At 37.1% G+C, this 12072-nt stretch overlaps 1 protein-coding gene across 1 annotated transcript in view; it reads right to left on the bottom strand.

The window, feature by feature from the left end:
• Nucleotides 1-11001, bottom strand: part of LOC307134230 (death-associated protein kinase 2) — a 35006-nt gene extending 24005 nt beyond the window's left edge. The window contains exons 1-2 of the mRNA XM_079829788.1: nucleotides 10902-11001; nucleotides 1024-1202 (exon numbers count right to left, since the gene is read on the bottom strand). Coding sequence (XP_079685914.1) covers nucleotides 1024-1085 — 62 coding nt within the window. The 5' untranslated portion in view covers nucleotides 1086-1202; nucleotides 10902-11001. The remainder of the gene's footprint in view (nucleotides 1-1023; nucleotides 1203-10901) is intronic.
• Between the last annotated feature and the right edge of the window lie 1071 nt (nucleotides 11002-12072).

Raw genomic sequence — 12072 nt, 5'->3', positions numbered from 1 at the left:
TTATATTTATTTATTTTGTTGATTTATTTTAGATTCTTAATTTTATCTATTATTTTTATCTAATTTATTAGGTGCGTTTTAATGTAATAATGAATCAATTAGAACTATTTTCTTTTTAAATAATCATTTAAAAATATATATGTTTATACTAACAAAATGGATATGTTGGAAATTTTTGCCATGTTAATACTAAAGTATTATTTAATGTTCCTTTAAAATTCCATTTAAAATACCAATGTATATCATAATATTTTTATATTATATTATTTTTGATATATTTTGTTAAACACTACCGTTCAAAAGTTTGGATCTGTAAGATTTTTTAAATGTTTTTTAAAGTCTCTCATGCTCACCAAGACTACGTTTACTTGATCAAATAAAAAGACATTTTGTGAAATATTACAATTTAAAATGTATCCCTGTCAAATCGAAATTTTCAGCATCATTACTCCAGTCTTCAGTGTCACATGATCCTTCAGAAATCATTCTGATGCTGATTTGGTGTGATCATGAGTTGTGCTAGCCTGGCTCCGCCCTCCTGCGTACTTCCGCTCAATTTTCATTTTCCTTCAGTACTTCGTCTGGGATTGTGGTATATTCTCTGGTTTTCTCCGGTCAAATTTTAACCAGTCCAATCAGCGAACAGAGGGAGTGGCTGAGAAGATGACCTTGATGTCGTGCACTAGTTTGAGATGACATACGTCACGACCAAACGTTAGCGATTGGTTATGGCAGATCCAGAGTGGCTCTGGGGAGATCCAATAGTTTTAAACTTCAACAAAGTACCCGCCTTCAAGGAAGTTAATGCTTGTCAATGGAGAGTGGCCAGACTCTCTGTACAAATGAAATGTACGAGAGTCCGGTAGGACCAGGCTAGAGTTGTGCTGCTTTTGTTAGGATTCTTTGATAAGTAAAACATTAAAATAATTATAATAAATTGATGACCCTAAACTTTTGAACGGTAGTATACAGTATACAATAAGGAAAGAGAATATAGCAGAACATTTTTTTAAGTGTCTTTACCTTCCCAAAACATTTCCAATCTCATAAAGGTCTTCAACATTATCCAGCTTGAAGACAGCCATGCTGCTGTCTCTCTCTCTCTCTCTCTCTCTCTTCAGTGTCCTCTGTCTTTGAAAGTCCAAAGGAAAGCTATGGGCTACTGTATAAGGCTCGTACTGAGGTAAGAATTAGATCCATTCCTGAAACACAGAAATAGAAGTTAGTCAATATCTGTTCCATGAGAAAGCTCCAGACCTGCTGAATAGATTTCGTTAGCATTTAACGAAACTTGCACAATCATTTGGAAAGTATTTGATGTCTTTAAAGGCTGCTCTGACAGGACTACAGAACAAGCTGGGAACATAAAAGGAGAGATATCTGGAAATTATTTACGAGTCCCTAAAGAGTAAACATCTGGAATCCAAACCCCTCTGTTAAGCTGGAACGACATACATGAGAAAGAATGTCACCCTAAATGCTCTAGTATGTCGGTCACAAGTAAACAAACCAGTCCTTTAAACGTCGGCCAAGTGTGGACAAACCAGTGTCACAATGTGCAGTACAGATTATGAACGTACTGTCAGTGACTGCTTAACATACCTCAGCCATCCTCCCATGGTTATGTTAACACATTCTTAAATAATGAGACCATTTCCACATTCAGTTGTTGTGCAATAAGTGTTCAATGGCTAACACAAGCCACAAATGTGTTACTAGGGGAGGAAGAAAATTTGGAGTTAGGAGGAGAAAGATTATTTATGGAGCGACAAGATACACAAGGCCTTATTTTGGCATATCTATATGTCTGCCTGTCTATCCATATAATCTATAATTTATCCATTTCAGGTGAGAAAATGTGAGTTATAAATCTAGATGGAGTGATATCAGAGACGGTGATGGTTCCACATTTCATGAACATAGCAGATATGGTTCTGTTTATTTGCATAAGCTAAATAATGTAAATGTAATGTGAAAAATGTGGCATTGAGAGCAACTGCAAATGGCAGTTTATATGATTTGAATACAAGCTGGACAAATATATTGTGTCAATAAATCAAATACTAAAATTAGAGATGCACAGAAGTGAAAATTCTAGGCCGAAACCGAAACTTCAGTATGCACCTGACCGAAAACTGAAACCTAAAATAAATGATAAATGATTTAATCAAATGTATTTAATAATTAAAAAAAAAATTAGCATTAAAATTGCACATAACCTATTGTTTTTTGCACCTTTTAATAACAGAATTGTTTCTACTCCAGTTTGTTGGTGAATTATAAACATTTACATGACAATAATGACAGATTTATTCAAACACGTTAAAAAATGCACACATTCAAAAAAACATCACTAACAGGTTAAGTAAAAATATAATGAATATGTAATGAAGTGCAGTGTTTCCCCTACAATGTATTCACAGCGGCGCCACTACAAAATCTTCACATGACCAGTAATATCACGACATTCACTTACACACTGTAAAAGCTCAACAACCACGGTAGGTCACCGAGGCCTGGACATAAAATATTTTCATATTCAGTTCTCTAAATGACTAATAAGCCGTGTGAACCACCTCATAGGCTCATAGAAGTGTTTGCAATTCATGTCGCTGAGAGAAGAGTGAACGGGACTCAAGCTTTTTGTAAAAGTTAGGGCGCGGGTGCCGTCTCCGTGTTGCCAGATCCAGTTATTATAAGCTATTATATGTTATAACAGTTATTATAAGTTTTGGACTCGTTTTCCCACTTAACGTGACACTTTAGGAAGTTAATAAAATGGTAAGTTGCCTTTTAGGGTTAGTGATATATTTATTTTATTTCCATTTTGTATTTTCCATTTTGTATTTTTTTTACTTATTTCTGATTATAATGTTTGTTTGTTTGTTGTTGTTTTTGCTTGTCTAATATCTGTAGTAATATCTGTCAACACTGCACCACTGGCATTCATTAAAAAAAAAATCTCATAGACAAACTGAAATTGCTGACAGGAAGATACCACATTCGGTAAGACAAACGCAATGATCATCATCATTATTATTATCGGTAAGAAAGGTATCAACACAATCAAAACCTAATACAGATCTGTATAACAAGTAGGTTACAGAACTTTCCTGTCCTCTCAGACAGTCAATATTGTGCTTGTAGCGCGCACTCTTCAATTGCACGCGCAAACGCGGTGGATCACACTTGATTATAAAAAAAGCGCAAAATAAACTACGAGCATGCAACAATGTAGTTCATGTTAAAGGGATAGTTCACCCAAAAATTTTAATTCTGTCATCATTTACTCACCCTCAAGTTGTTCCAACCCTGTATATGTTTCTTTGTTCTGCTGAACACAAAAGAAGATATTTTGAAGAATGTTTGTAACCAAGCAGATAGAACAACCATTGACTACCATAGTAGGGGGGGAAAATACTATGATAGTCAATGGTTGCTATATCCGTTTTGTTACAAACATTCTTCAAAATATCTTCTTTTGTGTTCAGCAGAACAAAGAAACGGTTTGGAACAATTCGAGGGTGAGTAAATGATGACAGAATTTACATTTTTGGGTGAACTATCCCTTTAATTAGTATGTCATGAAATTACCAAAAAGTGCCAGTAAAATAATGTCAGCTGCGAATGATTTACATGCAGGTTTATGATGTTGTTCATGGATCAGTATTCATGTTTCATTAACAGTTCATGTTAATATTGTGTATTTACCATGGTAACTGTTGTTTCCGTAACCCCAAAATGCAATTTTATTTTTACTCTGATACCAACTTACAACTAACATTATTGTATTAACAAAATCTTGTTTGGGACTGCTACCTTATACTGTTTATTCATCATCAGTATGGGTCATATTCATACATTTTTTGTGTAGGCTTTCTTACAGTTTTTTTCAATTGCTAACAAGCATTGTTCAATACTGAAACTACATTTTCAAAACTCTTCATACAGTCTGCATTTCCAAGATTAATTTTGGCCAAACAGTTAAAGGGTAAGTTCACCCAAAAATGAAAATTCTGTCATTAATTACTTACCCTCATGTCGTTTGACACCCGTAAGACCTCCGTTCGTCTTCGGAACACAAATGAAGATATTTTAGTTGAAATCTGATGGCTCTGAAAGGCCTCCATTGGCACACTGGCACTTTACACTCTCAAGACCCTTAAAAGGTACTAAAGACGTCGTTACAAAGTCCATCTCACTACAGTGGTTCTACAATAACTTTATGAATCGGCGAGAATAGTTTTTGTGCGCAAAAAAACCCCTAAATAACGACTTACATAGTGATGATGATTTCAAAACAGGGCATCATGAAGCTTCGAAGCGTTATGAATCAGTGAGCCGAATCATGATTCGGATCGCGTGTCAAACCGCCAAACTGCTGAAATTTGGCGATTCAAACCGCTGATTCGACTCGGTGATTCATAACGCTTCAAAGCTTCATGATGCCTTGTTTTAAAATCGTCATCACTATGTAAGTCGTTATTTAGGGTTTTTTTGCGCACAAAAACTATTCTCGCCGATTCATAAAATTATTTTAGAACCACTGTAGTGAGATGGACTTTGTAACGACGTCTTTAGTAACTTTTAAGGGTCTTGAGAGTGTAAAGTGCCATTGTGCCAATGGAGGCCTTTCAGAGCCATCAGATTTCAACTAAAATATCTTCATTTCTGTTCCGAAGATGAACGGAGGTCTTACGGGTGTCAACGACATGAGGGTAAGTAATTAATTAATTTTCATTTTTGGGTGAACTAACCCTTTAATCTAATCCCCAAAACTCACTCAGACCACCAAAACACTTCATAGCTACATGTCTCAAAATAAGCTCGTTCCACCAATCACTGGCAACAAATTCTCATTCAGAAAACATGCATGTCACTCATACCACACTGACCTAACAAACACTTGCAACAGGGAGCTAGATTTTCTATATTTCAAAAGAATTTCTGCAGAAATGCTTGAAATTTGCCATCATTCTGATTTGAATGTGCTTTTATCACTGCTTTTGAAAGCAGTGTGTTAGCATGTGAAAAATATCCTGCAAATATATAGCTTTTTGCAGTTTGTGGAGTATGAATGACAAAAGTGTTTGGGGATTTTGAAAAATGTGGTGATTGAATGCATTTTGTCTGAAAGCAATGAAAAATGATTCACAGTTTGGTCCGTAGCCTATACACTTGTGTGTCGCTGAATGTGTGAAAAGTTTTGAAAATGTGGTTTTGAACAATGCTTGTTAGCAATTGAAAAAAACTGTAAAGGGATAGTCCCACCTGAAGATGCACAATTATTATAGCACAATTCTTAACACCCCACCCTGGACCTCACTCATTTTCGAACTCTGGTTACGGCCTTGCCCTTAGCCTCTCATTATTCAGGGCATGTAGGCCATAAAGTTAGGCTACGTTTCAGGCATGCGAGAGAGAGACGATGACCAGAGAACTAAACAAAAATTTAGTCTGCTTACACTTTAGGCCCGTGTTATTTTCGCTTCCAAGGATTATAAGAAGATATGAGGTGAAACTATTATAAATTATGCCCGCGCGCGCATCGTCTTGCGCGAACTTCCTTCCCTTCATAGCATGCGCTGTCATTTCTCCCCAAACATGCATTTAACGTCAGAATCAGCACAATCTGTGATTGTTGTCAAATATACTCTCCCCTTTGGATAAATTGCAGAACGTGTTTGATTAAATTAAAAGCACAATAATCCGCGCAATAGACGCTGTTTCCAAGTTCACGGAGGGTGTGTGTGTGCGCGCGTGCACGCTGCGAAACGGACCGACTTGCACATATGCTTTGTGTGTGCGACTAAACCAACCATCAAATACACAACAAAATAGCATATATCTCAAAATGACCGGCTTCGAGAGTATTCACTTAAACACAGTTTAGCTTAAATGGGCGTAAATAGTTGGGAGAAATCAATGGGAGAATGATATTATTAGATCTGCATTCGGTCTTAAAGGGGCAGCATCTAATAAACCTGGTGACGATTGAGCCATTAATGTGAATCAAACAACAAAACGCAAAGAGAAAATTACTTGCAGCTCTTGTATGATATAATTACTTGCAGCTCTTGTATGATATAATTACTTGCAGCTCTTGTATGATATGTGATGCTCTTTAAAAAAAGATATATGTATATATTTGATTAATAAAAAGGTAAAAAAGAACATCATGTAATAATATTTCACAATAGGCTACTGTTTTTTTCTGGTATTTTTGATTAAATAAATGCAGGCTTGATGAAACTTTTTGCAAAAACATAAAATGGTATCCAAACTTTGCACACACACACACACACACACACACACACACACACACACACACTTTTTTTCTTTTTCTTTTATATTGCCCCTTTCTTACATTTGAACCCCTGCCTCTTAGGAACTTTCTGCACATTAGTGAAGTAAAATAGGCTATGTAAGTCACCTTTTAAACTAATTAAAAGTTTCATTTGGATTTTAATGTTCAAAATGTCCATTTCTTTCCACAAAACTTCAAAGATTTCAACTAAAATATCTTCATTTGTGTTCCGAAGATGAACGGAGGTCTTACGGGTGTCGAACGACATGAGGGTAAGTAATTAATGACAGAATTTTCATTTTTGGGTGAACTAACCCTTTAAGAATCCATATCATTAATATGAATGATATAGAACGAAACCAGAAATTAATTTTGTCAATCCATAGGCTGCTGAGAGCAGCATCGCTATTATTATTCCTAGTATTTTATTTAACAAACCCCAAATCTAAAGTACTAAACTTTACTTTTAACAGCCACCCAGAACTATTGCTGTTATTTTTCCAAACAACATGTTTTGTTGATCATGGAACAACATTCCACTCCAAAAGGAACAACATAGTTCTTAACCCTATCACTGCTCCTAAACCTAGCCCTACCCATAACTTATCCCTACAATCAAAGGGAAATGATGGGTGAATAAGAAGCCCCTAACCCTTGTTATAAGTGAACATCTTTCAATGAACTGTCGGAGCATATAAGCAGCCGCTCACCTTGTTCTAGCATCAGTTGTTTTTGCATCCCTTCACCTCCCCAACTTAATTTAGGCATCTTGCTCCCAGACTCAACTTCCAACTTCCTTCAAATCTGATTGGTTGATTGGAATGTTGTTCCAGGATCAACAGTGATGTTGATACAAGAAAATGTTCTACTTGTTGAAAACACATTCACCACAAACTAGGGCTGTGCATTTAATCTTAATTGATTTTCGCATTTCATCCAGCGCATCTTTCTTTCCTTCACAGTGGTGCGCTTTCATTCCTCCCTAAAAGCCCAAACTTGACATCAAAATCAGCCAATTAAGTGAGCGTTGTAAAATGCAGTCTATTGTTGCTAAACTGTGGGACATGCTTGATATTAAACATGTAAAAAATTGTATTAGCAAGTTAGCAAAGTATACGGTGGGCTTCAGATAAGCGCCTAACTGGTCACATAGACACAAATATGTCGAAATGCCTTTTTCGTAAGTTTTCTCATAAACACATTTGGTTACGGCTTAAGTGAATATAAACCCTGAGAAATAGCGTGTATGTATCAGTATATTGGATCTGTGCATTAGCCCGTAAAGTAACAGCAGCCTAATAAATCTGCTGCTGTCGGCTATTCAATTTAGGTTAGGCTATTACTTATCTCTGAATACCACAGTTAGTACATCTTACTGAAAAAACCTAAAGCACTATTTATTTCATTTGTATTTTTTGTTCTGTTGAATTTTTGTTGGTTTCGTTTGTAATTTAGTTTCTTTGTTCTTATTGTATTGCTGACTGATAACTTGTCTTCTGTAACTGTTTTGAGGACTTTTACTTTTGCTGAAGTATTGATAATTGTGAAAATTCACTGACATTTAAAATGACTCAAATTATGAAATAAAACTGACAATATCACCCACCGTGATTTCAATACTGAGCAAAATAATTATGATTATGATTTTTGCCATAATCGAGCAGCCCTACTGCAACACCTAGCAATGCCCTAGCAACCACCCTGTGTACCCTAACAACCACTTAGCAATGCCCTGGAACAACCAAGAAAACCCTAGCAAAGGATATTCCCCAGAATAGGAATGCCATTGCAACAATACACAACAGCCTAGCAAGCAACCACTTAGCAATGCCCTCACAACCTCCTTGAAATGCACTAGCAAAAAACTAAAACACCCTGGCAACCATATAGCAAAGCCTTGGCAACAACCAAGAACACCCTAATGCTCTAGATACCGTCCAGAATACCCTAACCATATAGCAATGCAATGGTAATAACAGTATGTTGGCTTTCTCAAGACAAAAATAGAAAGGGTGTTTTGTGTGAATGTTTTTTTACATAACACCAAAGATACAATCAAACATTTGTATCTAGAGAACACACACCACACACTTTTTCAATCACAACTTATTCATGTTGCTGAATACATTAGCATTGCTCAGTGATAATATGGACAACAGCACTTATTTCTGTAAGCCAAACTGAAGTTTACAAAGCACACTGGGCATGCTAAGCATGTTTAGAGTGCATGTCAATTACTCTGTTTAAAGTGCACGTCAATTGTGTTTAGAGGGAACGGAACAGAGATGGAAAAGCTGCATCGATCAACAGTTCTTTTCCAAAATAAAACCCCACCCATCTCACTTCAGCTTCCTACAGTAACATACCAGGAACGCAGCCACAGAGCAGAACAATGGTGTTCATTGCAAAACAAAAAACTCCCCCTTTGCTTCATTGGAGCAACAGTCACTCAGCTGTGTCAGATTACACACTCATATCTAGTAAAACTAAGCAATTTCCAGCTTGTGCTTGAATGCAATGTATGCATCATTACTGCATTTTGCAACATTTTAGTTTAAAAAGTGCATACACTATGTGCGGATACAGCTTATCTTCCCTCACCACGAGTCAAAGCCTGCAGGTTCAAGTGTGAGAATCCTGAAATTTGAGCATGAGCAGCTTTCATTCTGTTCTGTATACAAGATCAAAGAAAGAACTTGAAGAGCAATTCCAAGACCTGATAACTGCTGAATCTAGGATCAGATCTCCAGCCATAAAACACCCCAAATAATGACCTCGTTCTTGATTAGGATCAAAGTCCCAGAGAGTCAAGTTCTTCCCTACAACAACATATAAATGAGGAAAACAGCAATAGACTAAATAAATAAATAATGAAAGGGCATTAATTAAAGGCAACATTGTTATTTTTTTTCTACCCCACAAGCTTCCAGGAAACCCCTCACAGCAACCCAAGTATTTTAACTTTGAATAAAACCAGTTCATTTTGATTTTAGGTTACCTGACAACATTTTTCCTACTGCAGTGCGAGGACAAAATGACACATGTAACCAGGGACGCCTACTTTAATGGAGCGTTTAGCCAAATCAATGTGCTGTAAACCAAATATGGTCAAAACAAAACTTTTTTTTTTTTTTTTTTTTTTTTTAAAGGTCCCGTTCTTCGTGTTTTTTTGAAGCTTTGATTGTGTTTACAGTGTGCAATATAACATGTGTTCATGTTTCGCGTGTAAAAAAAAACTGTATTTTTAACACAATTTACTTATCTGTACACCGCTGTTTTCACTGTCCTACAAACGACTGAAGACTTCCTTTATTCTATGAAGTCCCTCCTTCAGAAACACGTAACGAGTTCTGATTGTGTCAGCGGTTCCCGTGTTGCGATTTGACAGCAGCTTAGCGAACGTAGCACGGTCCTGTGTTGTGATTCGACAGCAGCTTAGTGCACGTGGAAAGGTCACGCCTCTTAACGGGAGAAATATACGCGCTTAATAATCTCTACAGCGTCCCTGGGAAAGCCAAACAAAGGTGATTTGACTCCGGGATGAAAATAACAGCGTCTCGACGACATGGCGACAAACACACTGAAACGCAGCACTTCCTTTTCTCCACGCGACGTCCTCTTCTTCTCCACGTGGGACAGCAACAAGACCACGCCCCCTTTTTTCGCGTTTTCTTGTGGGCGGAGGTTAGTCTGTTCTACTGCTCTACTGACGTAATTAAAGCAGGAAATACCAGGATGTAGTCCTAACCAGCCGTTCGCTGTAGGCTTTGAAAGGGAACTTCTGTTAAATAAAATATCTCGCTTGGCATTGAACTTTGAGCTTTATCATTTTACAGGTATTATTTATGCTCTAGCAGCAACATTACACACTAACTAAAGTTTGAACAATGGGATCACGAAGAACAGGACCTTTAAACCCTAAATACAGAAGGCAGATCAGGTCTGATTGTTTCCCCTCAGGGCCTGGGAGGTTTTCCAGCTAGACTGGTAGTTAGATCCAGGTGACAACCACCAATATTTACTAGTTGTTTTATAATCTGTGTTACTTGGCTATTTCATTTTAAACATAAAGTCAGTGAAAGTAATCTACAAGTTTTGAAACTCACATATGGTTTAACACAGAAGCGGTCTTGACAAATTTGGAAAGTGAATGTGAATGAGAGAAATTGGATGTTCAAAGTGTCCGTTTGCTTTGGTCTGAAGATAACAGAAAATTCCACACGGAATGAAACGATATCACACAATAATGTAACAAATATGACTAAGTCGAACGTCTCCTGTCAACTCTGTGCTGAAGAACACGACCGAAGCCTGCGTGTGGAAACTTGTTCGTGTCTCATTCTCGTACATCGTGTCTGTTTTAATATTCCACTGCGAGTGTTTCTGAGACCCGCGCCTACGAAGCCCCTGAAAGTCTGTCACGATCACGATGCAACGATTAATGTCCATTTTCTTATATTAGTTCAACTTCTATCATGCACTGCGACACATGTACAAAATTGTATGTTTTTCCTTATCTCCTTACTCCCATATAGGACAGCCTATTCCATATCAAATTCCTTGTGAACAGAAATGGTTGATTTATGTGACGTACCTGGTATAGGTCCGTAATGAAGCAGTGTCGTGTCTGTTTCACGCCACGGACGGTATTTCCTCAGGAGCTCCACTTGCTGCAGAAGCGCTCGCTCTGAAATGAGGAAACGCTCGTGTTGACCATGTTAGTGCAGTGCCCGAATGTGTGGCAAGCCATATTAACATTATTTTTCAACACTACCATTTGGGTGCTTGAGCCTCTGCCCTTTTTCGAAAGTAATTAAAAGTACCCCCTCGCAATATTTATCAACATTGTGGCCATTAAAATGCATTTGAATTATAATTATTAATTAATATGAGAACGTGTACAAAACAGTAACAGATTTTAATAACTCGAAACACAATTTGGATAATGCCCCTGTTTATAAATGCCATTAGACAGTCTGGTATGTCATTGCCATAATGTTTCAAGTATTGTTGCCATTACCGTTGATACCGTTGAAAAGTAATGCATTACAATATTGCGTTACTCCCTTAAAAAGTAACTAATTGCGTTACTTAGTTACTTTTTAAGAAAAGTAATGTTAGGTTACTTTTGTGTTACTTTTTCTCCCCGGGGATGGGCTTGTTTTTTTTTAAATTCCATTTTGGGGCAAATGTAAAGACCCTTTCACACCAAATTTGGAATAATAAGCCTCAGGCTGATGGAAATGCAAATTCACACTTATACAGTAGAGCAGTGGTTCCCAACCACGTTCCTGGAGGACCCCCAACAGTGCACATTTTGCATGTCTCCTCAATCAAACACACCTGATTCAGGTCATCAGCTCATTAGTAGCTACTCCAAGACCTGATGTGGGTGTGTCAGATAAAGGACACATTCAAAATGTGCACTGTTGGGGGTCCTCCAGGAACGTGGTTGGGAACCACTGCAGTAGAGGGCGCAGCTGAAAAAAAAAAAAAAACATTCAGCTGTGCTGCCATTCTGGAAAACAGAAGAATAGAATGCAGGAAAAGAAAGTTTAACACTTACTTCACCAATGAAAACAAACAAATTTAAATACGTTTTTGCTTATGGTTTAACTGAATCATCAAAGGTCAGCAGCAAGTATTTGTTTTATTTAACATTTAATTATTGGAGGTTCTGATTTTGCATTTGACTGATTTTATTCATTTTGAGAAATACTGAATATTTTCTGCAAGTGAGATTAGTAAATGCCTGCTCACATTTA

Source organism: Gobio gobio (assembly GCF_949357685.1).
Source record: "Gobio gobio genome assembly, chromosome: 11".
Taxonomy (NCBI): Eukaryota; Metazoa; Chordata; class Actinopteri; order Cypriniformes; family Gobionidae; genus Gobio; species Gobio gobio.
Note: the sequence above shows the minus strand (reverse complement) of the source record. Positions and strands in the feature narration are given on the sequence as shown.